Below are 27582 nucleotides of genomic sequence, written 5' to 3'. Positions count from 1 at the left end.
GGAGATGGTGAGTCGGCCGCTGACGTGCTCCACGGGCACAAAGCTGGCGTCGCAGTTCCTGTGCCATAAACCTGTGGATGGGGAGGGGGTTGCTATAGCTCGTGGCTCCATGGGGTGGGGAGATTAAACTGGAGAAAAAGCAGCACACAGCTCACATGCCCGGTAACTTCCTTGTTCTGAACCGAAACCAAAACTCAGAGTAAAACAGGGTGCCTCAGGAAGCACGCAGGCTAACTACATTTCAAGAAACAGTACCATATATAATGTCTAATGCACAATACATCATGGCAGTGCCCAGAGAGAAGGGAGCTTGCAGATCTTGCAGCATCTTGCGATCCCCCCGGGTTATAATAGCTCCTTGACTGCTCCAGGCTACGTGCACGGGGCTGGTGCAAGTGCAAAGGCAGGTGAAAGCCACCTGGATATTTCCATCTGTTGACATTCAAACGGCCCAGGCAGCGAGCCAGCTGAAATGCCTTTATTAAATCTAGAGGCCGATAAGAGTTGCTTTAAATGAGCGCTCTGAAATCCTGTAACAAAACACTTACTCTACATTAGGTCGCAGTGTTGCAATACAAACATTTGATAACCGGGCTAACAAGGGAAATGGTACCTGTGCCAGGGTGGCTGGCTCCAGCAGATCAGCTCCCACAAGCAAAGCATCCATTTTTCGTGCCTCTTTTATCCCCCTACGTTTCTTATTATATCAGATTTGTCTGAGTTCAGGCCTAGCTGGAAACTTATCCTGCCCTTCCCACAAAACAGTGGTGCTTCCCTTGCTTATTCTTGATGAGACTTGCTCTGAAACTCGTAGGGATCATGTCCGGCACCGGTTTACCTGTCTTTCCTCCTAGATTAGAAAGGGGTGTGGAGGGATGTGCTCTGCAGTCCCAGGTTTATAGATGTTGGGGGCTGGCAGGGACCTTACAAGATCATCAGGCCCAGCCCCGCTGCGCTTAGCAGGTGGTTGTCTGTCTGACCTTTGGCCTCCCGTTCTTCCCAAATCACGGGTTCCTGGAATTACACTCGTACCTGCTAAAACAACCCATCACCTACTGCATAACATTTCCTAACTCCCACACAAGCCAAGTCACGAGCACAAGGTTCACAAATAATATGCCTCTCACCGACATCAGCTCACTACTGTGAATTTTTTTTTCAAATCCCCCCTGACTTTTGCTCATGGAGAGGAAGAAAACAAAACAGCTCAGCCTCTTTCCAGACACTTTCCCCCGCCCGGCTTTCCCACACTAGCCCCATGCTGTGGTCTCTGGGTTTCCCGGGGAGGGGGGAGGCAGAGGGATGTTGACATCCAGAAATTGTCTGCATTGACACATTTTTCAAAACAATTTTGTGAAAATATTTTTGATTGCAGTAGGGCTGGCAAAATATTTATAACGAGCCTTGTCCCCTGCTAAGGGAAGGAGCAGCAGTGTCAACAAAGGGAAGTACATTTCACCACCACCTCGAGAGCAAGAGAGGACAGAAGCCCAACAGGCTCGAACAGCCGCGGTCTCGTTAAAAAGAACAGGACTTGGCAGTCGTCTGAACCGCTGCGCCGCCCGCGGGGTTTCTCCTCCAAGTAGTTCTGTTGTGATAGCATCACGGGGAAGCAGGCAAATATAAAATTAAAATATGGACCTTATTCCAGGGAGCTCACACTCTTAAGTAGTGCCCAGCACGAAAGCATACAGGAGCAGAAATGCGGTTGTACGCACGGGGTGATGGGCCATCGGGTCACGCGGGCGAGGATGTTTGGTGGCACAGAAGGATGCTGCCATGCTGCCGCTCTCGTCGTGCCCCGACGTAGAGAAATGCGGGTGACTTTCAGGCAGGCCCAGCCTTGCACGCGGGAAGATTGTGCACTGACGACGGTGTGCGCTTAGGGGGAGACCGGGAGGGAAGTCCCTCATCTAAGAGACACGTTTCTAGGCTCCTAGCCTCGGTTTGTCACTGGTGCAACGCTGGATGCCCGTGTGCACCCACCCGGCCACGGCGTGGGTGCCAAGTGACTGCATTACGGTCGGTCGCCAAACCGCGTTGGCGATGACCACCGTCTCGCTACCGGCACTTTTGCCCCCGGACGAGGATGGACCAAGCTCGTGTGGACGACCTGAACCCGAGCCGCGCCATCCTCCGCCAGACGTGGGCACGCAAATTGAGATCGGAGACCAGGGACAAAACGTCTTCGCTGTTGGAAGGCGCGCACCGCGGCGGGAGGCTGGAGGCGTGGGGCTTTGCCGGCTGCCCCCCACTTTCTGCCGCGTGCATTGGGGGGTGTTTTGCCGGAGGGGTCTGGCTGGAGGGTCTTGCCCCTGCAAGGGAGGCCACATGCGGGGGCAGGAAGGGAGTTCCCCCTGGCAGGGGCCGGGGGAGACTTCGCCTTTGTCTTGCGAGCCAAGGCAGCGGCTGGGGAAGTCCCGGCAGCCCGGGCCATCTGTGCAGGGACAGGAGGAGGAGGAGGCGGCTGCGGCGCTCCGCCTCGGAGGAGGAGCGGGGCCCGGCCCGGCCCGGCCATGACGGCGGAGCTGCAGGCCGAGGCGGTGGAGCGCGGCACCCAGAGCCCCGGCGCGGTGAGACCCAGGGGGCGGGGGGGGGAGCACCCCGGGGTGCCGCGACACCCCCAAACGTGCAGGTTTGGGGGGACCGGGGAGGGGCGGCTCCTGCTGCCTCTGTCCTCGCAGGGGGCAGCTGCTCCGGGGTGCCTACCATCTCCCTGGGGTGCATACCATCTCTCGGGGTGCATCGCATCTCTCCGGGGTGCATTGCATGTCTGGGGTTCGTCCCATCTCTCTGGGGTGCATTGCATGTCTGAGATGCATTGCATCTATCCGGGAGTGCATTGCATCCCTGGGGTACATCCCACCTCTGGGGGTGCGTCTCATCTCTGGGGGTGCCTCACATCTCTCTGGGTGCCTCACATCTCTGGGGGTGCCTCGCAGCCCTCGGGGGTGCCTTGCATCTCTTGTGTCCCGCCAGGGATCATCCTGATTCTCCAGGGAGGCCTTGCATCTTTCCAGGGGGGTCTCATGTCCATGGGCTGTGCCTTGTGTCTCTCAGGTGGCCTCACTTCTCTCCGAGCATCTCGCATCTCTCTGGGGTTGTCTTGCATCAAAACTGGGGGGGCCGTGAGTCTATTCAGAAGTGCCTCGTGTCTATCGGGGTGTCTCACTTCTGTCTGGGGTGTCTTGCATCTCTGTAAGGAGGCTTTGAGTCTGTCCAGCGGGGCCTCACGTCTATTGGGGGTGCCTTGTGTCTTTAGGGTGGCCTCACTTCTCTCTGGGGTGTCTTGCATCTCTTTGGGGGGGGGCATGAGTCTGTCCAGAGGGGCCTCACATCTATCAGGGGTGCCTCGTGTCTCTAGGGTGGCTTCACTTCTCTTTGGGGCAATCTTGCATCTCTCTAGGGGTGTCTTGAGTCTATCCAGGGGGGCCTCGGGTCTCTCTAGGGTGGCCTCCCTTCTCTCAGGGGTGTCTCACCTCTCTCTGGGGGTGTCTTGAATCTGTCCAGGGGTGCCTTGGGTCTCTCTAGGGTGGCCTCACATCTATTGGGGGTGCCTTGGGTATCTTTTGGGTGGCCTCACTTCTCTCAAGGGTGTCTTGCATCTCTTTTGGGGGGGGGCCTTGCACCTAGCAGGGGTGCCTTGGGTCTCTCTAGGGCAGCCTCACTTCTGTCAGGGTGTCTCGCGTTTCTCTGGGGGTGTCTTGAGTCTGTTTGGGAGTGTTTCACGTCTATGTGTCTTTAGGGTGGCCTCACTTCTCTCAGGGGTGTCTTGCGTCTCCCCAGAGAGACGTCGAGTCTTACAAAGCTCGAGATCCGCTGAGCTAAGCTCTGCCGTTGTGACGCTCCGACCGCCTTCCCCGCTGCCGGGAGCACGGAGGAGTAGCGTGCATCTTCTGGGGAAGCCGGGTTTTCTCGGGAGGATCCTCTCCAGGCCTCGACACCCAGGCTTAGCGAAGGCAAAGCTGACTTGGAAACAGAGCAGCGTTAGTTTCCAGTCTCTCACTTGAGAGGTGCGAAGGGCGGTGCTTGACGTCCCAGCAGGCGCTTGGCGACCTGCTTGCTGCGCTGCTGGGCCAAACATGTTCCTATTTATCATTGGGAATTGCCATCTTTTTAAAGGGCAAAACTGCCAGCCAAGAGATTCCCTTTTGCTTGAGATGTTTATGACAAAATTAACGGGGATCTGACATTTACGTTCTTTCCTATCCTTGCGTGATGTAACCGATTTATTTTCTGAAAGGCAAGAGAGCTCTTTGGCAGGCCCGAGGCCTCGGAGGAATTATCATGTTTCCCATAATATAGTGGTGAGTTGCTCTTCGTGGACAGGTGCTGAAAGCAGTCATGTTGTGCCGTCATTGTGCTGCAGTCCGGCCGGTGTATTCGTGGTTGAACGCTGCATGTGACTCGAGTGGTGGGTGCTGTCGGCCTGATGTCATACGGGAAGAATTTTAAAGACTTGGAAGACAAGGATTTTAATCAAGATAGCTCCAATTTGGTGATGGAAATGCCTCAAATGTAACTAGAAATGTTCCATTTGGGGAAGGGAAGGAATTGTGAGTGGTGATCTCATTTTCTTCCCCAGGCTCATCTGCATGAGAAGGAATGGGTACACCTTGTCTTATTAACGCCTCAGCACAGAGGTCCAAGTGGTGTTGGGGTACGTGGCTCGGGTATGATGCAGGATGCATCCAGCTTCTGTCAGCCCGAGCTTTTCCTGTTATTTCAGTGAGCCTTGCATCGGACCCGTAGTGACCCCCTAAGCAGGGGGTCGGACTCGATGATCTATTGAGGTCCCTTCCAACCCTAGCATCTATGAATCCTATGAATCCTGAACAAGGATTTGAGTGGCAGCAGTAAAAGTTGCATGATGGAGAGGGATTGGAGAGTAAAGCTCCTGCTTGACGCTACTGAAGAATTGTTTCTTCCATGGAAGATGAACACTAGAAGCACAAAAGTTGAAATGTTCCCATTGCTTTAACACTGATGTGAAGGGCCACATCTAAGCTGAAGAATATCCTGTTTCTGTGGCCTGTTGGTTTTCACTGAATTTGCGAGCAGCAAGACTGAGTACTGACAGCGATGAGGTTCTTCATAGACACCTTTCCGCTAGGAGTCCGATTTAGGACTCTTCCCCCCAACTTCCCTTTCAGACTTTTTTTTGTCTCCTTGAAGGATGCCCATCCCAGTGAACATTTACCAAACCACATTTTAATGTACTTTCCTGCCAGCAGGAATTTTGTATATTGCCTTATTTGCAACTGATGTGGGTCATAGTATAATTTTTAAAAAGCAAACTCAAGGTGTCAAACTTTTGTGGGATCCTTAGGTAGATTACTATGCACAGAGAAAAGTATGCAATACCTCACTTAATGGAAACCTACTCTCTCCCTCCGTCTCACATCCAAACTGGGGAAGATAGGATTGCAGCGGAGAAAGTTGCTGGTCCCATTTCCTGTACTTCGCTGTGAACTGGAATGCGTGTCTACGTCTTGACGTTATTAAAACCGCTGCCTTCAACCTCTGCAGAAGTGGTAGTGGTTCGACCTCTCCGCATTAACTGCATTAGCTCTTCTTCCTTGTGTCACCTGATGCTGGTCAGGGATAACCATTTATAAACCACAGGTAGTGGGTTCACCCTCTCCACATTACAGATCTGCCTTCTGAACTCGCTAGATTGGGTAGCTTGCCTTTCCAGGGGCCTAATTAATAACCTGTATCCTGCAGAATAGCATGTGTGTAACAAACTCCAAAATGAAAATATAAAAAAATATGTATTTTTCCTGGACACTTTGCAGTCCTTAAGATTGAAAAGATGAAGGTGCAAAGGTTAAGGATTCCTGAGCCCAGCTTGAGAGGTCCTCAGGGCATGGGTGTTGTGTTGCTTATTTCCAGTTTTGAAGATGGCTATAAACTACCAAATGGGTGCAAGCAATGACTAGTCAGAAGAGAGGGTTTTATGTCTTTTTATGAATTAAAATAATAAGCAGCCTTCAAACATATATCGGTGCAGCTGTGCTGGCACTGTTTAGCTCTTGTTTGCTGCGGGTGCAGAACCTCTTGACATTCATGGTACAGGACAAACTTTCAGCCATTAAATCCTGGTCTCCAGAATATTTTGCTGATGCATCAAAATTAATCTCAGCTGACCAGTGGGGGGGTGGGGGACAACTGATTCCCTTGTAGAAATGGTCTTTAAATAAAAGTCAGACAATGTGGCATCAGAAGCCTTCTAGATAGTTAGAAATGGTTGCTGAAGATAGAGACTTAACTGTAGACTTTGGTGTTTAACGCAGATTTCCCTGGAAGGCTGTTTTCTTTTCAGATGCAAAAGCAAGTCTTGTCCTGCCTTTGTGTCTTGTGATGATAATGTTGGTTTTATTAATAAGGGTGTTCTTTCAGCAAAAAAATGTGCCCTGGAGCACAAGGAGGTGTTAAGCAACAGGAATACACTTGGTGTAGCAGCAAAATCAGTAATGTGATATATAGGCTTGCTTTTGTGAAAGTACTCCAGGCCTGATCCTCACATTGTTGGCATTTTAGCATTATGCAGTTTCCCTTTGTATTGTTGGCAAGGCATAAGACCTTCCAATCTGTCTGTCTCTGAGGATTAGATTTGGGGATGGGGAGGATTAGCTCCAGCAGTTTGTTTCTTCATTGCATTTGGAAAACTAAACAAAGTTCGTGTTTTTGAGGAGCTTTACAATTCATTTTTACTTAGTGCCTTTTATCAGAGCCTTATTATTTGTGCAGCTCTGAACTGTTTCTATGTTACAGGCTGTGAAAAGAAAAGAGAAAATGAACCTTTTGGGGCAAGGACTGTAAGGAGCGCAGCTGAACGAAAGCAAAGCAACACCCGTGTGCACTATTTTGTGAAATAGTAGCAGTGGGACAGTAGCTCTCTGTACTTTTGATGCATGGTTTCAAAGAGAGGATTCGTTTACTAACCATAAGGAAGCAAGATTTGAGCTGTTGAATCACATCACATGATGCAGTGAAAAATGCAGCTCGGTGAATATATGTTCAGAGAGGTGCACAGGTTTGTGAGCATAAAATTCACTGGGCAGCTCATGAGAGTAAGAGCTTAAAGAGTCCTGCCTATATCCGGTATGTGAAGAAATGGTTATTTCTGTCCGGGTTAACATGCTTCAGACTCGTGCACTTGCCCCACTGCAAACCAGAACTCAGTCTCTTAATTCCAGCTCAAACTTACAGTGACAAAGAGCTGCTGCCGAATTTAGGAAGGGGAGTGGTAGGGCTGCAGTATCACTATTAGGTGCTGGAATAATTAAAAGAGATGAGCTGGTCTCCTCGTTCACTGCGGTGGCTGAAGTTATTCATAGCACTGTGGTACTTAAATGGGAAGTGCAGTGACTGCTGATCCCAAAGGAGAGCCTTTTTCACTTGGTGCCTGCACCATAATTGACGGTTCCTTCGAAGTAGCTGTGTCCATTTGAGCAGTCAGTGTTAGAGGAGAAGACCATGCTTGGGTTGAAGTGCAGGCTTTTCATGGTTATTTCAGGCCTGTAATGCAAATATTGGTCTTATCCCATTGATCATGAATTCATAGTCCAGCGGTAGACCAGATTTAACTCGATTCTCTACTAACTTCTCTAGCTTCTTCTGCAACCAGGTGGCATCTCCTTGCTGGTATCTGGATTCACTTATCTTATTGTCTAGGAAACTTTCCTGCTCATTCCACCCACATTCAGTGAAAAAGCTTTGAAACATCCCAGTCCCCCTTGCTTATATTAGGGTACCCTAATATCCCCGATCGCAATTCATAGATATGGAAAGAGGTGTGTGGCAAGGGGCTAGAAACAGCCCCGAGAAACTCAGAAATAAACACAGGTGTGAAATGTCTGGTTTTTGTGATAAAAGATTCATACCTCAGAAATCAGCTGTTTATTGGTTTACAGTGGCCTATCTGTGGTGGTCGCAGCATGTTTGGGTTTAATGGGAGTGTACATTTCTCTTACAGTTTTGGAGGTAGCCTAAATTATGTGCTGTCTTCTGGAGCGGGGGCTCTGCAGGGCCTACCTGCTGAACGCAGGTGTAGCACAAGAAGCACAAGCGTTGGCCAACAAAACAGCCAAGTGGCTTGTGGGGGCAGGGAAGAGGAGCCTCCAAGCCCCTTGTGCTCTGTATCTCTGACACCTCATTGTAAGTGAGATATGACATGCACCAATGGCATGTGCAGCCAGGCTTAAAATAGCCCTCCATCAATCCCAGGCGAATTCCCTGGGCTCCTTATATGTCCCAGTGCACATGCCACTCCACTTTGGGAGGAATGAATACATGGGGATGGGGGGAGGGAATCGGTGCCTGCCAGCACCGCTCATGGCACTCAGGCTGTATCACCTCTAGCAGCCCTTTTTCATATGCTCTCTCAAATACAAAAGACTTTACAGTCCTCATCCAAATAGAGCGAATGTAAGAAATGGGGGTTGACTCATCTAAGATTGGGTTTTATGCCCGCGGTGTTGGTGAGAAATATGAGCAAGTGCTTGGTAACTGCATCTCTCTTTCTCAGTCACCTTCTCTTACAGGATCTTTCTTTGTCCCCTCTAATATAGGACTGCCAGATGCTTTTAAACCAGTTGAGAGAAATCACAGGGATTCAGGATCCGTCCTGTCTTCACAATGCCCTGAAGGTTAGTTTGTGCCATCGCCGTTCTTTTGGAAGTGAATCTCGGCTTTTTTTCCATTGCCTTGTGCTGGTTCAGTTTATAACCTCTGTGTAAGTGTTAAAGAGCTCTCTAAGCATCTTTCAAAAGCCAAAGATTTGTTAGGCATTTTTATAAGAACGATCATATATACCATTTTTAGACACTCAAAAGTAGCCTTGATGAAGTAGTACAATATAGATGCGTTGGAGAGCACTTTGGTTTGTGCTGGAAGTGGACCCAAGTCACTGTTTGTTCTCCCACTTCTAACTTCTGTTAGTTTAAGTACATCAGCGACCCAAATGGACACCTGAGTACAGCAGGTGATGGTACTGCAGGAAGGCATGGCCTTTTTGGCTAAATAGCCCTGCTGACTTTTGAAACTCAATAACGAACTCTCATTTTTCCAACAGCAGGGCTTAAAAACCCGTGCTGCATGTACACGCAGCATTAAATAGAAACTGCGTACGTGTTACCTGGAAGGATTCAATGTTGTGTTGAGCAGGCTGCTTTCTGTACATACTGAAGCATAACCAAAAGCCCAAGGTGGGATAGAATAAAGTTTTTATTTTTTTTCTTTGCTTTAAACCTGTTTTTGGAACACCGGGGGTTGGGAAAATGCATCCAAAGACCTGAGATTTATGCTTTCATACATGGGGATGTATTGGCAGAGCTGGCAACACAGTGATCTGTGCCAGCAGGTCTCAGACCTTTGGGACTAACCAACCAGGATGAATCCCTCCCCGGTCTTGTGAAACAGCCAAACTTGTAATTGGAAGGAGGGCAGAGGGATGCTCTGTGCAGACCCATCGCCATGGCCTCACAGGCCACTATTTGGGAGCCCTGCATCTACATTATAAAGCCAGAGCTGTCTTGGAAAGAGAGAAGAAATGCTCTTTCCTACCCATCGCACACACTAAAATATTTATAATCGTCATAGTAGAGCACTAAGTTTATCAAGCTGGAACCTTTTGAAGCGTGTCAGCAGGAAATTAGCTGTTTATGCGGTTGATTCTTTTAAAAAAAAAAAAATGAAAAAAATCATCAGTGTTTGTTCAAATGGGAATAGCTGTAAAATATTAGATCGTATCTAAGGGGATGACTGAGTTTCCAAAGAGGAGCAGTCGTGTGTGTTTGCAGACCTGGCCGCTGCTTTGCTGTCTATAATGGAACGCAATTCAAAATAAAAGTAGGTATGCCAGTCTCTCGGGAAATGGGCTGCGCTGTTAGTATTGCATATGTGGTTCCTGTAGCTCCCTTTACTTGTTCTGTGTGGTTATTTATAAAAGATAAAGCCATACACGGGGCTGCATCTGTGATCTCTTGAGAAATGCAGCACTCTTGCCAGTTAATAAGGCCCTAGTTCAGCAGGGTGCTTAAATGTGTGCTCAACTTGGAACCGAGTTGTAGCTGGGTTTTAGGGGAACCACTTATGTGTATAAGTCCTTGAAGCATTGTGCTGTCCTTCCAGGGAGCTAGAATTTATTTAACACCTTCTGTAGTGTCAAACTAATGAAGCAAAGTGTTTGTCACGTGAGAGATGCTAAGTGTAAAGCCTTCGTTTCTCCCCAGTGTTGGCTGTCAGCGTATTGCTGTGGCCAGCCAATTTGGGACCAGCGTGTTATTTTCCTTCACATGTATATAAAAGAGCTTCAGAATAATGGCTGGTTTAACCCTCCTTGCTCTTCCTAGGCTGCTAACGGTGATCTAACAGAAGCCGTCACCATCCTCACCGAGGAGCAGGTTAAAGAGCCTGTCCAGGATGCCGTTGCTGCAGAACCGTCCAACGGCGAAGGGAGTGCTGCGGGCAAGGGATTGCAGACCGGTAGGTGCTTTGCTCTCACCTAGAGTATCATGGTCACATGTGATCCCTCATTTTTAACACAGACGGGGGCTTGTCACTGATGGGACATTTGCAAGCTAGCACAAAGCCCCGGTCCTGCCAGGTTCCTGTCCCCCAAGATGATCATGGCAAGCTGTGATTTTGTTTTGAACCGGTTTAGGACTGCAAGGAACAGTTGACAGATTAGGTTCTTTGAGTGAATTTGATATCTTTTATTAGACCAATTTAAATAGTTAGAAAAAAACATTTTTAGTAAGCTTTCAGTTTTAAAAACCCTTCGTCAGGCTGAGGAAGTCTCTGCAGTTGGTGCGTGCTCTTCCTGGACTGCATTTCTTGGATGGGACGAGTACAGCTGAGAGCGCAGGGGTGTCCTTGTCAGCTAAAAGTAAAATCACTTCGGTTGTCAGGCAGCGTCTGGCACGAACTAGTTTTCCACTGCTGGTCACCTGAACACCTCTGAAGTCACTGGCAAAATGACTCATTTTCCAAATCTGAGTCACGTAGTAGAAAAAAACAAACAAACCAGGAACAGTTGCAATTGCAATATAAGGCTTAAGAAGGAAGGCTCTGCTAGCTGACCTGAAGACTTGGATGTTGTAGTGAGAATATAGAGTAGAGGCAATCCTATTGTAGAGGACTAGAAGAGTTTGGTGCTTGATGGGCTTTGCCCAGGCTTGTGTCTCTGAAGAATTTATTGTGGCAGACCTTAACTCATGAGGCCAAGAGGAAGTGAAAGCTCTTTGCCCGTTCATAGTGTTTGAGAAGCAAAGGGTAATAACTGAATACTGGCTGTAGAGCTATGAAATGATTTCATGTACCAGATGGTGACTTTGAAGTGCTGTTCTTTTCAAAAGGTCAGTTGTCTGACTCGAAAATATCTAAGCATGCAGCAGCTCTTCCTGGAAGCTTGTAGCCTCCTGTCATGTGAGGTCCCACATAGATAGCGGCATAGAGGATTTGGCTTGTACATCCTTCCTGCATGAGCTTCCTCATGCAAACACCTGCTTGCTGCAAGGAGAAGTTGGACTCTTCCTTCTAATTTTTCCCAGAGACTTTTCAGAAGACGTTTCACAGCGTTTCCTTTTGAACCTGACATTCCCTTGTTGACCGGTCCAGCCTACCAGCAACCCAGCCAACTTTTTCTTTTGTGTCTGGCTTTCTATGTTGGCACTTCCAGACTATCTAGTTTGTCTTTTGGGTGATGAAGCTGTTGTTCATTCGCTCAAATACTTCACGTTTTTAAGGTTCCTCGGGCGTCCAGGACTGAAATTACTACCAGGATAATCACTCTAAGTGAATGGAGGTGTCCCTATTAATGTCTTCATTAAGCAGCATGCACTAAGGGTGCAAAGTTTTCAAGAGCACTTGAGTTTCTAGGGAACCTAAACTCAGAGGGACTTACATGATTTGGACATTTTTAGCCTGGAGAACTAGAGTAGATCGGCTTCCTACAAGCTAGAATGGTCTGGTCTCCCGTCACACTTCACCCTTTCTACCACCTGGACACCACTGCACTGCTGCCGGTGGCTGCTATAATATGGTTAATGTTAATTAATCCTAGGCAGACAGATCTTACAACGTAGGTTGCTGCACTCTTTTTTCCTGGATGTAGAGAAATGCCCAGAGCTGTTTTCTGCCTTGTAGCCTAGTTAGAAAGAGAGCCAGGAGCTGCGTTGCCAAAACCTGCAGATCAGACGATTATTTTTAACTGCTAGGAGGGGCTTATTTTACCGCGTTTCAATAGCTTCTGGCTGCCAGGCAGCTAAATCAGCCTCATGTTACCCACATCTGAAGTGAAGATCCTGACTGCTAGATTACACAGACAGGCCATTTGAGAACCTTCCTGCTGGGTTCCTGGGACTTTAGAATTTAATTACCTGAAATTGATTTTTTTTTAATCTTATAAAATTAAAAAAAAAAAAAATCTGTATAAGAATAAGCTGAAATACAGGGACTATTACTCTAAATCTAAATTTAAAGAATTTTTTTCAGTGGACTGAGGTTTTAATGATGTTAAATGTAAATATACCACAGAAACAGCGTGCTTCTTTATTGAGTTGCCTTTTATGCACAACACTGCCCTGCTTAATGCACGAGTTTTAACTTCACGTGCTCACCTGCATTTTATTCTGTCCTTTCAAGTCCTGCTTCTTCCAAAATTATGGCTTTCTCTACTCTTCTAGATGGCAAATAAAATGGGTTCATCAATGGACATTTGCAAGAGACAGTGGGAGACCAGTAATACATAGTGTCTGAGTTTGAATTTAATTCTAAGTTCTTGTGCAAACAACATTAAACTGAAACCCATTTCTCCTTCAAGCCAGTCTGTTAATTAACGCTGATACTAAGAATATCAAATATCAAGTCAGAGCACCGAGCGCTGGGTCCTTCTTCCTTTGTGCCATTAGTAATCCCAGTCCAAGCTGTTGCTGCCTGCTACCCCAGTATCTGAATCATGCTTTTAAATATCATGGAGCGCATTCCTTTTCCGCCCAGATTTTTTTCCGATCTTAAATTTTGTTTGTTTGAAATTCAAAAGGGCAAGGAGCTGGTTTACTTTTGCAGCAGAAAATAACATTTCTGCATTTTAGGGTAGTGACATTTATGACACAAAGTGGGGATAATACTTGGCCTTTGCTTTTAGAAAGCGGTTTTACTGCTTCTGGCTTAAAAGTGATGAAAAACTCTCCTTCAATTCCCAGATGTGATTGATCTAGCACCGGATAACAAAGATGACCTCCAAGCAGTCATTGCTCTCAGCTTAATGGAGTCTCCGAAAGTCCAAACAGCGGAAAGGGATGCTAACAGGTCAGTGAATATGTAAGTGTTTTTCCTGTTCTTGTAAATGCTTCTGTGGTCTTTATGCCTGGTACATTTGTAACAACTGTGGGGGAAAAAAACCCTTTATTACTCATTCACTTCCATCTATTAGAGCTCTTGGGAGGTGCTTAAATTATCACGCTGGAGATTTTAACCACATTTTCACAGATGTGATTTGGAGGGACTGTAATACACACCCAGGGGTGAAAGGCTCATTCTCCACGCAGCCTAGTCACTCCTTGCCATGCCTGCTAACATGATCTGCATGGAGGCTTTAGTGCTGTGGGTATCAGTCCCTTAAAAACTGGCACCAGGACTGCCTCCTTCAACTCATTTTAAGCAGGTTATGAAGCAGCCTTACACTTGGTGGCTATGCACTGGGTTTGATTTGTCCTGGATTTGTCTCTAATATAACACGTGATATACTCAGACCACAAATCCTGCTCGCAAGTAGCTTATAGGAAAAAAAAAAAAGAAGTGTTGTATTGTACTTTTACCTTGTTTCATCCTCCCTGTCCTCTCTGATTTCTGTTTGCCTGTTGCAATCTAAGATTGCTGATCTTTCCATCCAAGAATGGAAACTCTTTGAGGCAGAGAGGATGTCAGTAGGGACTTAATGCTCAATACTGTTAGGTTCTTCTGTAATATATACAAGAACAAAGTAGACCTAGAGGTGACAGGCTTTGTATGTCAGCATGAGACACTGTTTCATAAATGTCTCCTGCTTGGGATGACAGTATAGCTCCTTTGGTCTGGTTCCACTGTGATTACTTTACTACATGGGATGATTTGCCAGTATGAATTTCCATCTCCTTTTAAAGAGCTCGACACTCTGAAGGTGCTTTCTTGCAAGCTTGCATTTGCCTTTTCAACCTTTCTGACAGGGCCCACGAAACCAGTGCTGCAGAAAACAAAAATCGCTCCAAAAGGAAACGGTGTGAAGTCTGGGGAGAGAGCCCCAACCAAAACAACTGGAGGAGGGTGGATGACTGGCCTGTTGGATTGAAAAACATTGGAAATACGTGCTGGTTTAGTGCTGTCATACAGGTAATGCGTAATAGTGACGGCCATGCGTTGCCTTTCTGTAATGCCTGGTATGTAGAGGTTAAAATGTGCTTTAGTGGCAATTGAATAATCCCCACAACACTGCCATGAGACAAGTCATGAGCAAATGGGTCATAGGAAGCCAGCCAGCTGTCAGGAATTTGGCAGTAATAGCAGCGATTACCTGGGGGTGGAGATTGATCCTTTTGTGCAGATTTTGTGTTTTTTGCATTTTTTAAAATTGGGTTATGCGACCCAGTTGTGAGGACCCACCAGCTTTCTGCTTCAATTTGTAAACTCCAGTGGAGAAAACTGTTTTGCACAGCCCTATGTCAAACAGAGACCGCTCAAAACCATGGGCCAGCTACCAGCAGGGCCAGACTTCCAATGTAAAGGAAGGGGGCTATGAATATGCTTTTTATTTATTGTGGCTAACCCCCGTGCACTCCATTTCATGGTGCAGTGAGGTCACAATGCTTCTTGGATGACAGTAACCAGATTGGCAAAGTGGTGGTAATGTAATTTTATTGGAACAAATCCTGGCTCCGTAATGCACGGTGTATCAGATTCCAGTTAATGGAACACAGTAGCTTAGGTGCCCGAACTAATAAGAAACTAGTCAGGGTGCATTATTAGTGATTAGTTAAATGAGAAGAGACAGCAGAAAGAGAAACCTAACACACCTAGTTCTTTTTACACCGGCATCAGCAGATAAACGTGGGGTGGCGTCTTTCTATTTTGGGGAGAAGGGGGAGCAGGTGTCAGATGCTTCTTTGGGGTCATGATTAATGCCCCTGCCCTCGGTCACTTAGCTTCCCTTTGTGCGATGGAAGATCTGTCCCCACTCCTTCCGAAGGGCTTGCCAACAGGTTAGCTTAAAACTGTAGCTGGGAGGATGGGAAGAGAGTTGAAGGGAAAGGTTGCAGGGCAGGAAGCACTCTGAGCTGGCTTTGGTAGACTGCTGCGCTGTTAGAGATTTAAATTTTCAAGGAAAAAAGCAGTGAAGAGTTTGAGCCTGCACTGTATGAAAAAGGCACAGACTTGGCAAAGGACAGCTACAGCCAGGCTTTGTGTTGACCTGGCCTTTGACTCTTCTCCCCTTTCAGTCTCTTTTCCAGCTGCCAGAATTTCGGAGGCTGGTCCTTGGTTACACTCTCCCACAAAGCGTGCTTGAGAACTGTCGAAGTCGCAACGTAAGTCCTAACAGAGGAATAGTGTGGCATTTCCTCCGTCTCCCTCTCCCCCCTTTCTTCTGGACTGGAGCTTGTCTGCAAGAAAAGGAGAGGATGCAGGTGGCCCAGCTGGTGATTCTGAAAACATCTGGCTGCTCAAAGCAAGGAAATTGTTCTTGGGTAACCCTTAAGAAATGACAGAAATGGTTGAGAGCTTCCTTCATAGCCCTTCTCCCAAACTGAAGGTGGGGAATCTGTCCTGTATTAAATTCCCTTATGGGACCAGATATCCATGACTTGCTTCTGCACTTGCTGCCTTGGCCATCATTATTAACCCCCAAAATCTGCTGTCTAAAAATGAAATGCAGCATCTCAGTGCCCGTATTTGAGGTGCAATACTACTACTTTTGGTACTTCTCCAAACTAGACTTCCCACCTTCGGGAACTACTGCAGGGTTTTCAGTTCTCTTACTTCAAGGCTGAATTTGCTCCAGAGAGAGATCCTTGCACAAGTCTCCTCTGTGATTGTCTATTGTAGTCATGTCCCTTTTGTGGCCTTGTACGTGTACCTCTGGAGATACTGGTACCAAGTCAGTAGCACGCGCACTCTGGAGTTGCTGCTTTTCTTCCCGTTGTGTTAAACTGTCGTGTGCTTATCTTTTCTAATGCAGGAAAAGAGAAATATTGCCTTCATGCAGGAACTTCAGTGTCTCTTTGCCTTAATGCTGGGAACGCACCGTAGGTTTGTGGACCCCACTGCAGCGCTGGAGCTTTTGAGAGAGGCGTTTAGAACAGCTGAAGAGCAGCAGGTAAAATGCCTAAAAATCCTGTCTGCTTTTACCACGACAGCCCTGGCAAAGATGTCAGTCATGTTGCACTTGGTGCTGCGGGCTTTCTTGCAGATACATGGTTGTCGCCTGGCAGGTAGAAGTACAGTGACCGGTGTCATTGCCCGTATGTAAAATGCACAAGATTTCCAAAAAAAGGAGAAACAGCCCACGTGTGACCCTCTGTCTGGTGGTCCGCAGTGGGCTGGAAGTGACTGCCGGGTTGGAAGCATGGTGCATTTTCTTATGCCCCAGGGCAGTTTCTTGTGACTTGACTTATGGCCACGTGAACCATTTATCATGCAATGAGGTAGGGTGTGAACTTACAGTGCATCAGCAACTCCAGGGTCATTGCCTATGGGCCTGCTCTTACCTTACGGTAAATGTGAGGCAGCTTACCCTATTACCACCGAGGAGTGAGCTATCTCTTGCATTTACTGCAGGGTAAGAATGTACCCTGAGGCAGTCAGCTCAGAATAAAATCATAGGTATGGAAAGGACCTCAGGAGTCAGCCCAACCCCTTGCACAGATGCAGGATTCATTGCTCCTAAATCACCCTGACTATCTGGCTTTTTTCTTCACATTTGCAGTGAAGGGAAAGTCCAGAGTTTCCCTAGGCTGCTTGTTCTGTCGTACTGTTCTTGCGGTTAGGATTTACAGTCTACATTTTGCAGACTTCCCCTCTGTTTTTCTGCTTGCATCCTTTTTTTTTTTAAACCCTATTATGGTTTCCTGCCCCTTTTCCCACTTCCTAGATCCTAATTGCACAGTATCCAGCCGTCTGTTATCAACAACCCCTGTAGGGCATAGTTTAAAGCCTTCCTCCCCAGGTTAACCTGATAACCAGGTAGCTAGAAAGCCTGCAATGGTGGTGGGCACGTATTTGAAAAAAATGTAAGACTCGTGAAGTATCAAAGCATTTTCTCAGTGAAATGACTGATTCTCTGGTTTCTGTCTCTCTTTAGCAAGATGTGAGCGAATTCACCCACAAACTTCTGGATTGGCTGGAGGACGCGTTTCAGCTAGCTGTTAACGTTAAGTGAGTCTTAGGTTGGGGCAGCTTTCACTTATTTTGAAGGAAGAATGGATTTTAAGTCAATCATGGCAGGAGTTTTAATCAGGCTTTTGACCCCACTAAGAAACGTTTCTTCATTGAGTTGGGCAGGATAGTCCTATTTCCTAGTAGGCAGCTTTTCATTTTGCGCCTGGATACGTGCCTTTACTCAAGGCCATCGTAACCTAAAGAGCACGCGAGCTGCCAAGTAACTTTTTGAGATGGATTTATGAGCATCTTACTTTTGGGATTTATTATGGTTTGTGGGGTAAATTCATATTGTGTAGGACATTGTTAATAGTGAGGTCTGGTTTAACAGGGAGCGAGTGGATGTGCACAGGTTGACAGTTCATGAATAGCAGCTGCTTTTTACAGTCTGCTCGCAAGTGTTACAGTTGAAGAGAAGAAGAGGAATTGTTTAGTGTTAGGGATAAAAGGCCACGATAAATTGTGGCTTAAGTTTAGAGTCCAAATGCAGCTGGAACAAATAAAGTATGGCATCGGGGAGGGAACAAGTAGCCTGGACTCCTACACTGCAACCCTTACTGTGCGACTGGCGTGTTTTTTAAACTAACCTCTGCAAGTTGCTTCCACTTGAGTGCATCACTTTGCCCATTTATGTAACAGGAGAGACGATATTTGTAAAGCTTCTCAAGGTCCTTGGTGAAAGACATTTTGGCAAGGTAGAAATTACCCATTAGCTTTAGTATAAACTGATTACTTTATTTCCTTTGCACTTAATCAAAGTCTCAGAAGCCCCAGGCTGAAGCTTAGAGGTTGAATTTGAGTCCTTATTAATACCCCATTGCTGGAAACATAGCTTCATAAATAGCACTGTGCTAGCATTAAATACGCGCCGCTTGTTCCCAGCGTCCCAGCTGTAAGGGCCGATTTTGCTTTGCTTTTCTCTTAGTCATGGTAATTCTAATGATATTTTGTTACGTGCCAGATAACTACTGGGGACATAATCAAAATTAACACTTCAATACGTAGAGTCTTGCAAAAGTAGGTGGCATTTACCCTCGTGCTCCATTTCCATGTAACAAAATGCACACTTTTCCTTTCGGAAAGCAGCAGCCCTGGAGACAAATCTGAAAACCCAATGGTTCAACTTTTCTATGGGACTTTCCTGACCGAAGGGATCCACGAGGGTAAGTTCGGGTGTTTGGGTTTCTTTTGCAAGCCCTTTGACTGGTTTGAGTGTTACCACAGAGTTACGTCTCCAATGTGGGTGTGTAGCATGGTGTGTTGTCGCAAGTCCTTGGTGACATTATCTAATCCTTCTGCATTACAGTAAGCGTAGAGATAATCTGATCATAGTTGTGTTGGTGCTGATGTGTATAATGCAAAGTTGGTATCCTCTAATTGGCATCTTGCTTATGCATAGGTCTGAAAAGGGTCTCTTCTCTGGAGAGTGTTGACTACAGGGAGCAAATTTCTCTAATATTGTTGTCAGCTACACAACTTTGACTGATTTGCTTTGAGATCTCATTGGCAGATACAAGTCTATTGTGTCTGTAGGAAATGCATGTCTGCGTGTGCCAAGTTAAGCACCAGAGGGATCTTAAAAAACATTTTTTTTCTTGATCCTGAACAGTTTTCTTCTTCTTTTTCCTTTCCCTTCTTCAGGCAAGACCTTTTCCAAGATAGAGGCTTTTGGCCAGTATCCCCTTCAGGTAAACGGTTATCGGGACTTGACCGAGTGCTTGGAAGGGGCCATGGTAGAGGGGGAGATTGATGAGAAGGCAACAACTCAATCGGTGAAATACGGACAAGAGGTTGGTTTGATGTGTTACTTGCTCTTCTCCAAAGGGTATCATTAGTATAGTGCAGAAGGCCTTTGTGTACCCCGAACATTTCAAATGCACACTGAAAACATTCTCCCCCTGACCAATTGTAAAACATTCGGTGGCGAGCCGGAGTAATGTAAATGTATGTGAATATTAAATGTCTGAGTTGATGCTGAAGTCGCTGAGCCTTAGCTTCTTTTTAAAGATGTTTTTGTCCTGTGTAGTATACTCAAGGACTTGACCTTTTTAAAAAAGCTTCTGCCTCTGATGTGTAAGTGTGATAAAGTCTCTTTCTTTCTGTTGAAGCTTACCTGTACCTGAGTAGGGGGAGACCCACTGCCTCCATATTTTCGGAGGGTAAAGTTCAGTGCTTAACTCGATGGTATGCCATTTGGAATTTGTATCTCTTCTCCCTATTACAGTGTGTATTTTTTTTCTGTCTCATTTTCACTCTTAAATTTTCTGCCTGTGCTGATTTTTTTTTTTCCTTTTTTCTGAAGTCACTCAAATCATGAGCCGATCATAAGCTACTTAATTTTGTGACAAAGTGAAAAATAAGATGCGTCCATTGCATTCAGAATCACTTCTCTATAAAGAAAGGTAGACTGCAGAGAAGGGCAGCTAAAGCGATGCGATGTGAAGGCAGAGGAAGGGAGTGAATATGTAGGGAATGTTAAAAAGGTGGTGTAGACAGCGCTCAGGAGGTATTTGAGAGGGTTGGGCATCCAGGCAGAGAGGGAGAAGAAAGTTTCACTCTCACTAGAAAAGCGTTTGAAAGAGGAGTTGGAATGGCTTCAATAAAAAAGGAGAGCAGCTTCTAGACTCAGGATAACTTGTTAATAAAGCCCATTGGACTCGAGAATCAACTGTCTCATGCTGGCAGTGTCCGCTCCTGTGCAAGTGCTGCCCAGACACAATTGAAGCAGACCTGTAGCCGGATTGATGTTGCAGCGTTGGGGTGAAGGGGCCCAGGGCATGATTCCCAGAGGTCCTTTTTTTTATTTGAGTTTCCAGTTCTTTTAAAACCTGCACTGAAGTTTAGGGGAAACTTTTTTTTTTATTTGTAAGTAAGGGACCGTTCCTAGGTATTCTGCTGCTATCCAAGCACAAGTCGGGCTGGCGGGTTTTTTGCTAAGATACGTGACTGGAAATGTATGCTGGATTTCACTTCCTAGATTATTGTGCTTGGAAGACTGCATGGTAGGGGAGATAGAATAAGGTACATTTTGTCTTTTGAGGGGACTTACAGACTTCCCTCTGTATATGTAAATAAGATTGCCTTTCATTTTAAATATTATTTTATACTTAAAAAAACTTGCTGGTGCATTTTGATGGGGGGGGTGGTGAGGAAAATTGTGTCAAGACTTAGGATACAGGTCTTTCAGAGCACAATGACCCTAGTGTACTGTCCAGAGCCCGCAAGGGGAGAGCACTGTCTGCCCGACACCCTGCAGAGCTGGGTGGAGTATTCTTCTGGCACTGGATGTTTGAGGTATTTGTGAAACATGGGAGCTAGAGAAAGCCCAGAGACCGGGACATTGAGTCTGTTGTCTGAACCTCGGAAGTTGAACAGTTGATGAATAAACTGAGAATTGATGAGTGTCCAAGTCTCGGGTAAAAGCTGCCGTCTGCCGATGTCCATTGCATGCCGGCTGCATTGCGAAGGAACTCCGAGGCCATTCTCCAGGGGCTTTTTTTAAATCCAGTGCTTGACAGTCTGTCTATCTGAGTGCACGGGGCAGGTTTGGGGACTTGATAATCAACCAGATTTTCTGTAGTGAAAATCTGAAATGGAAGTCACATCTTTTAGGTTTTGTAACGTCAGACTTCCTGACTAGCCGTTCAATGACTTATATGTACTTTTGTGCATTTAAAGGAAGAAGCGTTTTTGTGGCGGGGGGGTGGGTAGTGATGTTTGGAAATAAAACACGTCACGCAGCAATATTCTCAAAACCTGTCCTTGCCGGGACATTTCTGTTTGTATCGCAGCGCTGGTTTACGAAGCTCCCTCCAGTATTGACTTTTGAGCTTTCCCGGTTTGAATTCAATCAATCGCTGGGGCAGCCGGAGAAGATTCACACGAAGCTTGAATTCCCTCAGATAATTTATATGGACCGGTGAGCTGCTATGTTGCTTTACACTTGTTCTGTTTTATTCTAACTTGAGCAGCAGAGGGGCGAGCGTCTGGGAACAGGGAGGGTTCATATCACGTTTGCATGCGAGAGAGAGGTGTGTGTACATCGTGCGGTGACTTTTGCGGGGTATTGTTTCTTTAGGTACTTGTACAGCAGTAAAGAGGCCATTCAGAAGAAGAGAGAGGAGATCAGGTTGTTAAAAGAGCAAATCGCAGTTCTACAGGAGAAACTGGAAAGGTAAGCAGCCAGGTTTCTACCGCGTGGAAGTTGGTACCTGGCTTCTCTTGAAGCACGTTACAAAGTAGAGGCTCTGCGTACGCTAGCGTTCCTAAATAAAGAGAAAAGGCGGGGGTTGCTGCATTGTCAGCTGTTAAGTCCCTGGTAAATTTGTCTTCTGATGAATAAACTGAGAGCTGATAGGAATCAGGACTCGTGGTAGAGGTGATATCTTTTATTAGACCAACTCGATTTTTGCAAAAAAAAACTTTAACTGCAAGGTTTCGGGCACAAACACACTTCTTCGGGCATAGGAGAAAAGATTGTAAAGGTTCTCCCTGGTAGAAATGAAAGTTCATATTTCAGAGGAGATTTGAAGGGGTGGTAAAATCTCCTGAGAGCTGATACGATCACATCCTGTCTTGTTTGCATCTTCCAAGAAAACTTGCAGAGAGGGGCAAAAAACTATCTGAAGGAAAGCTATTGGAAGGAAATTTTAAAAAAACTAAATTTGAGGTGGCCACTGCTGTGACTCATCTGTGGTGCCAGATTTCAAAACCACGGAGAAAAGCTAGGTGCAAGCTTTTCCCAGCCCTGGATGCTCTCTGGCCAAGTCATGGATGGGGTTGCAGTCCTTAGATGTAACCGTTCCTGGCAAGGCCATTTCTTGGGTTCATTGGATGTAGGATGAAGTTACTCTTGGCTCCATTTGTCAAGAGTTGTGTGTAGGATAGACACCACCATTAAATTTGGGCTCTGTATTGGTGAGAGTGAGCAAAGAAGTCCAATATTCAATAGGCCAAATAGTCCATAGGAAAAATGTAGTTTCTTGAGCTCTTGGGAGACTCCTGATAAGGGGGTGGTGGGTGGTGGGGACCAAGAGAGTGACTTAGAGATAAGGGAAGGTTGAACAGAGCAAAGGGGCAAGCTTTTGTAGCCTAGCACCTCTGCTTTACTGAGGATCCAACCAAGGAAGACAGAAACCGTGTGCAGGGGGGAGAGCCCATGAGTGGGAGGAAAAACCCTGCGTGGGGGAGAGGATCCCACCCAGACTGCTTTGAGGGCTGGTCCGTGAAGACCACTCAAGGTGTGAGGAAGCAGGCAGGGTGCATGCAAGGTGCATTTACCACGTTGTGTACCTGCTGTGTATTAACGCCCCGTGAGGACCATTGGTCATTAATTTACACACATTCATCAGGCTTGTTTGTGTTTTCTCAGTTGCCAGAATCCTCCTCTTCCTCAGTTATTAAAACAGTCTCGTGCTTTGGCCCTTTAGATACATGCAGTACGGCTCTGGCCCAACCCGTTTCCCCTTGCCTGACATGCTACAGTATGTCCTTGAATTTGTCACCGCCAAGCTGCCTGCGGATGGTCCCTCCACCCAGGAGTCGCCGGTGGCCCCTTCGGAGCCCCAAGCGGAGCCCCGTGTGTTGGATGGGCCTCTGCTGCAAAACAGGTGAGGAAAGAAGAAAAAGCTCTTCACCAGAGAAGGAGAGAGCGCTCGGTTTTTCCTTTTGAGTTGGAGACCCAGCTTGTCACTCCAGGAGGGAAGCCCTGACGGGGCTGTCTAGGCACTCTGAAGTGAGGATGTGCGATATGGTAGCCCAGAAAGAGCAATTGGTCACCTTTTTATCTGTCTTTCCTCATGCTCATGCTGCCAGTTTGTACCCACGTAACACTCTGCATCTAGTCTGTCCCATTTCCCCCTGCACCCTTCTGGAGACAAAGCCGAAGTGCTGTGTTTAGGCAGTAATCCTGAAAAGATGATGCAATCTGTTTGCATAGGGTGGTCATTTTTGTTTCTTCAGCCATTGAAGTAGGGCAATATGAATGATCACACACCTGCCCACCGTGCTTGGTTTGCACTCCAAATTAAAGCAGAGAAAGAACGAGTTCTGTAGCACAACAGGAAAGGACTTGCCAGCGTCTGTGTTTGGCACTTCTGCGCCCGAGTGTGGAAGGAATGAGCCGTGCAAGACCTTGTATCACCTGTTGTCCAGGGATCTAGTCTTCCAGGAAGGGGCTGCAGGTGAATAAGCTTGTAGATGGGCTGTCTTCTGAATAATCACCGATACAGGCTGGGCATGCTCTGAGAAGGGAACTGCTCATTCACATCTCAAGTGGTTTGGGGTCTGTTTTTTTTTTATTTGATGGTTAAAAGATTGCCCTCTGGAGTGATTTCGCTGGTGGCGGCAGCCACGATAACCTGTCCATCCATCTTGGCTTTTGCTTCATAGTGCATTAAAAATGGAGGATGCTGAGAAACCTGAAGATGCGGCCTCTGCTCCAGCAGACACCCCGCCGCAGCCAGAACCAGTGAGCAAGCCGGTCCACTCCTCGGCTTCGCTGACGAGAGTGCCTGAGCGCCCAGCCCCTCACGTGGCCACCGAGGAGGAAATGAGCCTGGTTCGGACGTGCCTGCAGCGCTGGAGGAGTGAGATTGAACAGGACATTCAAGGTTGGTCCAGAGAGTTTGTCAAGTATTTCAGCTATGTGCCAGACTCGATTCCCTTCTGCTGGAGAATTTGTGAGCTATTCCCCACCCCAGCAGGGCTGCCCTGCAGCACTGGGTGCAGATGCAACGTGCTGCACTTGGGAGGGTCCCGGTCCCAGCTGCCAGGGTTATTTCTGTGGGTTAATCAGTGATGGCATAATGAAATCTGCACTGTCAGTGCCGGGAATGGGGACTGGAGCTTTCCCAGAAGAGAGCTGGGGACCGCTAGCTTGTGGAGGCAGGCTCCCCCTGCTCGCTTGCTTTAGGCTCAGCCCCTCTTGTCCATCCAGCAGTTCAGGTTTAATGGGCAGGCAGCGAGTGGCCTCCCCTATGCTATTCCATATCGCGGTGGTGGTTAAGCCAAGGTGGTAGGAAGTGGGGCTTCTGGTCCCAAGTCCCCTCTGGCTCAAGTGGGCCCAGAACCCAGATTGCCACTGGGCATTTCTCCAGCCACTAGATGCTTGGGCAAAAGGTGGGTGCCAGCAGCTGTTTTCAGCTGAACTCAGCGCTGATGTGAGTTAGAGGTATCCATATTTGTTTTCTGCTTCCTTTTCCGTGGAGTTGAGAAGCCCCAGCATCGTTTTGAACAGCAATAGGGCTAAGAAGGAGTCGGGCGCTGTATGCACAGAAGCCCTAGCATTGATGCCTGTGAAATTCAGCAGCCTGAAAGCACGGCATCTGATGCATTTAGACACCCAATGCTGCTTAGAGCTGCTGGTGAAAGGCCATTTGTATTTGCTCTTCAGGACTTAGACACCTAAATTCCCCCTAAATATCATATAGGCATCTAAGGACTAGTTTCAGTGTGAAGCCCTGTATTTTTGGGAAGGAGGGGATGCTGTGAAACCTCAAGTTGCTAACTTCCTCGTGCATGCTCTTCTTAACAGATTTGAAGGACTCTATTGCCCGAATCAGCCAGTCCATTGAGAAGATGTATTGTGACCCTGTCCTCCGTCAGGTACGCAGCGTGACTTGGTTAGGGTAAAACGCAAGCGTGCTTGAAGTTTATACTGATGTGTGCATACAAGCTACATTTGCTGTTAGTGAGAGTTGCATGTTTGTACACAAGCGTGTGTGTGGGAGGATGGGGCAATGCTCTAAATGTATCACAGGGCTTGCTTTGAAAGCAAAACCCTGCCTTTCTGAAGAGGGGGAGAGTTAATTTAGAACAGCGTTTTCCATCAGGCAATAATAGAATCTATTAACCTAGCAATGAATTCATCATAATGCATTTGGGTGTTGCCTGTTGTCACTTGTCACTGTTTTGCACACTCCTGCCCATGATAAGACAAGGTTTTCAGATTCATAGATATATGTGGATTGTGCAAAGGCCCTGCAAGCCTGAACTCTGTCTCAGTAGAGCAACAGTACAGTTCCCCTCCAGCACATTTCTCTCATTCAGCATAGTCTTCCTTACGGATGCCTTGCAAATAATTGCCACCACTCTGTCCCTCCCTTAGCTGGGGTCCAATTGCCAGTAGATGCTGCAAACGCTGGTGGGAGACTGTTTTTAAGTGAGCTCACCAAGAGAAAAGGAATCTGTATTCATCAGTCCAACGTATGAATGGACAATTCTTCGACATTACGACAGCTGCAAATGTCATTCTAGATTTCTGTAGAGATCGCATTACTTAATCTGCTTAAAATAAGCCTGGAAATCTTGTCCTTGTGAACTTTCAGGTTCCTTATCGTTTGCATGCAGTCCTGGTTCATGAAGGCCAAGCAAATGCAGGTCATTACTGGGCCTATATCTATGACCAGCCCCGGAAGAGCTGGCTTAAATACAATGACATCTCAGTGACAGAATCATCATGGGAAGAGCTGGAGAGAGATTCGTTTGGAGGCCTGAAGAATGCCAGTGCCTACTGCCTGATGTACATAAAGGATAAGATGCCACGCTACGTTGCAGGTACTGGACTCAAAGCCCCTAGTTGTCTTAGTTGCTTGTGTCACGTGTGGTCTCTCCAGCAGCAGATGCTCTTTTAGCCTCCTAATACCCATGGAAGCTAGAAAGTATTGTCCCCATTTTGCAGACGGGGAAAAATGAGACTCAGAGCAGTTGTAAATTGGCTACAGCCAAATGAAAAAAAAAATGAAATGCTGTATTCTAGCTCCCGCCATATAAGTCCCATCCATAGTTGCCCTTGGTAAAGTTAAATATCTCCCTCTTGAAATTTTGACCAATACTTTCAGTGGACTCAGTGAACTCGGGATAGATGCTAATCTCCTGCCATATTTCAAGATTCCCCTCGTTGGACAATAATGTTACCTTGCTCCCAAGTCTAGTCTTGCCAAATAAAAGTCTTGTTTGTGCAACAGATGATGATGCAGGGGCTGGGCAATTCCAGAAGGAAGTTGAAGACCTGCCACCTGAACTGAAGCATTACATACAAGAGGACAACTGGAGGCTTGAGCAGGAGGTGGAGGAATGGGAAGGGGAGCAGTCCTGCAAGATCCCTCAGATCGAGCCATCGTCTGCTTCTGAATCTCAGGATTTCTTTTCTGAATCAGGACCAGGTTGGTGTGACATTTCTGCAGCTGCAGACCTTGTTGGGACTGTAGGGACTGCCTGCATGGAACAAATCCTACTTTGATCAGAGCCTTTTTAAACACGTTTGAAAGCTTGGGGAAAGCTACCAACAGAGCTACAGGCCTGTAACTGTCTGGTGAAATGTGGTTTTGCAGTCAGATAATAGAAGATCTAATCTCTCTCTGATTGAATTACACTGTGATGTTTTGTACCTGTGCGGGGTAAACTGTTGGGTGGGAAACTCCCACTTCACGCTCTCCTTGATAGCCTGCATCTCTCTGATGTCCATGAGTTTCACAAACCCGCCAGTGTGAGATGTTGCTGTTGAAATGCAGCAGATATCAAACTGCACAGCAGTGCTACAGGAGGTGAGGAAGAGTTTCGTATACTTGGAACTGGAAGGGGCAATGTAGGGAGCTGGTTGATCAGTACGTCCCGGATAGGATTAACTATCATGCTTCAGAGGCCACCGTGATGTGCAGCTGGAGGTCCCGGTTTGCCATGTGACGCAGCATTCGACAGAAAGACTCCCTGAATGTTTTGTGAAAGCCACAGTTCTGGAGGGACCCAAAAATCATTGCAGTAATGAGCAGCTGAATGGCTGAGGTATTTATTCTCGACTGAGGACCTCCTGAGCTGTGCAGAAAGGGCTGAGGCTCTGGTTGAGAAGCTCCTGCACCCCAAGCATGTGCACAGCCTTCAATGCTTGAGCTTTGCTGTTGTTGTCAGCAGGGAATTCCTCTTACTTGCGTGTTTTCCTAGATCAGGTCTTCAGCAGAACCCCGATGCTTCTGCTACCGGGAGCTGGGTGTTGGGAGAGCTCAGCTGGTCTGAGTAACAAAGGAGGCCTGTGGCCCTTGCAGCGCTGTAGAAAGAGCAGCTGTATGGATTCATGAACAGGGCAGGAAAATCGGTTGGTGCGCCTGATAAGCTCGAAGGAGCGGTACCCTGCAGCCATCCGCCCTGGCTGCCGTTTCCCATTTTGTCCCT

The 27582-nt window shown here is 47.0% G+C and overlaps 1 protein-coding gene across 12 annotated transcripts in view; it reads left to right on the top strand.

Moving 5' to 3' along the window:
- The first annotated feature begins 2476 nt into the window (after window positions 1-2476).
- Window positions 2477-27582, top strand: part of USP28 (ubiquitin specific peptidase 28) — a 35254-nt gene continuing 10148 nt past the window's right edge. For 3 of the 12 annotated variants that reach the window (XM_019484001.2, XM_019484000.2, XM_019483992.2), the window contains exons 1-17: window positions 2477-2573; window positions 8577-8654; window positions 10359-10491; window positions 13212-13317; window positions 14214-14376; window positions 15480-15566; window positions 16217-16354; window positions 17339-17412; window positions 18502-18578; window positions 19057-19205; window positions 21207-21334; window positions 21494-21589; window positions 22845-23024; window positions 23806-24026; window positions 24950-25020; window positions 25743-25971; window positions 26382-26579. In XM_019484001.2, the coding sequence (XP_019339546.1) occupies window positions 2517-2573; window positions 8577-8654; window positions 10359-10491; window positions 13212-13317; window positions 14214-14376; window positions 15480-15566; window positions 16217-16354; window positions 17339-17412; window positions 18502-18578; window positions 19057-19205; window positions 21207-21334; window positions 21494-21589; window positions 22845-23024; window positions 23806-24026; window positions 24950-25020; window positions 25743-25971; window positions 26382-26579 (2185 nt within the window). In that variant the 5' untranslated portion in view covers window positions 2477-2516. Of the gene's footprint in view, window positions 2574-8576; window positions 8655-10358; window positions 10492-13211; window positions 13330-14213; window positions 14377-15479; window positions 15567-16216; window positions 16355-17338; window positions 17413-18498; window positions 18579-19056; window positions 19206-19521; window positions 19600-21206; window positions 21335-21493; window positions 21590-22844; window positions 23025-23805; window positions 24027-24949; window positions 25021-25742; window positions 25972-26381; window positions 26580-27582 lie in introns of those variants that run through there. The other 9 variants (XM_019483997.2, XM_019483999.2, XM_019483991.2 and 6 more) reach the window with 4 other exon arrangements.

This window comes from Alligator mississippiensis, chromosome 16, assembly GCF_030867095.1.
Source record: "Alligator mississippiensis isolate rAllMis1 chromosome 16, rAllMis1, whole genome shotgun sequence".
Taxonomy (NCBI): Eukaryota; Metazoa; Chordata; order Crocodylia; family Alligatoridae; genus Alligator; species Alligator mississippiensis.
This window is presented reverse-complemented; position numbering and strand designations above follow the sequence as displayed.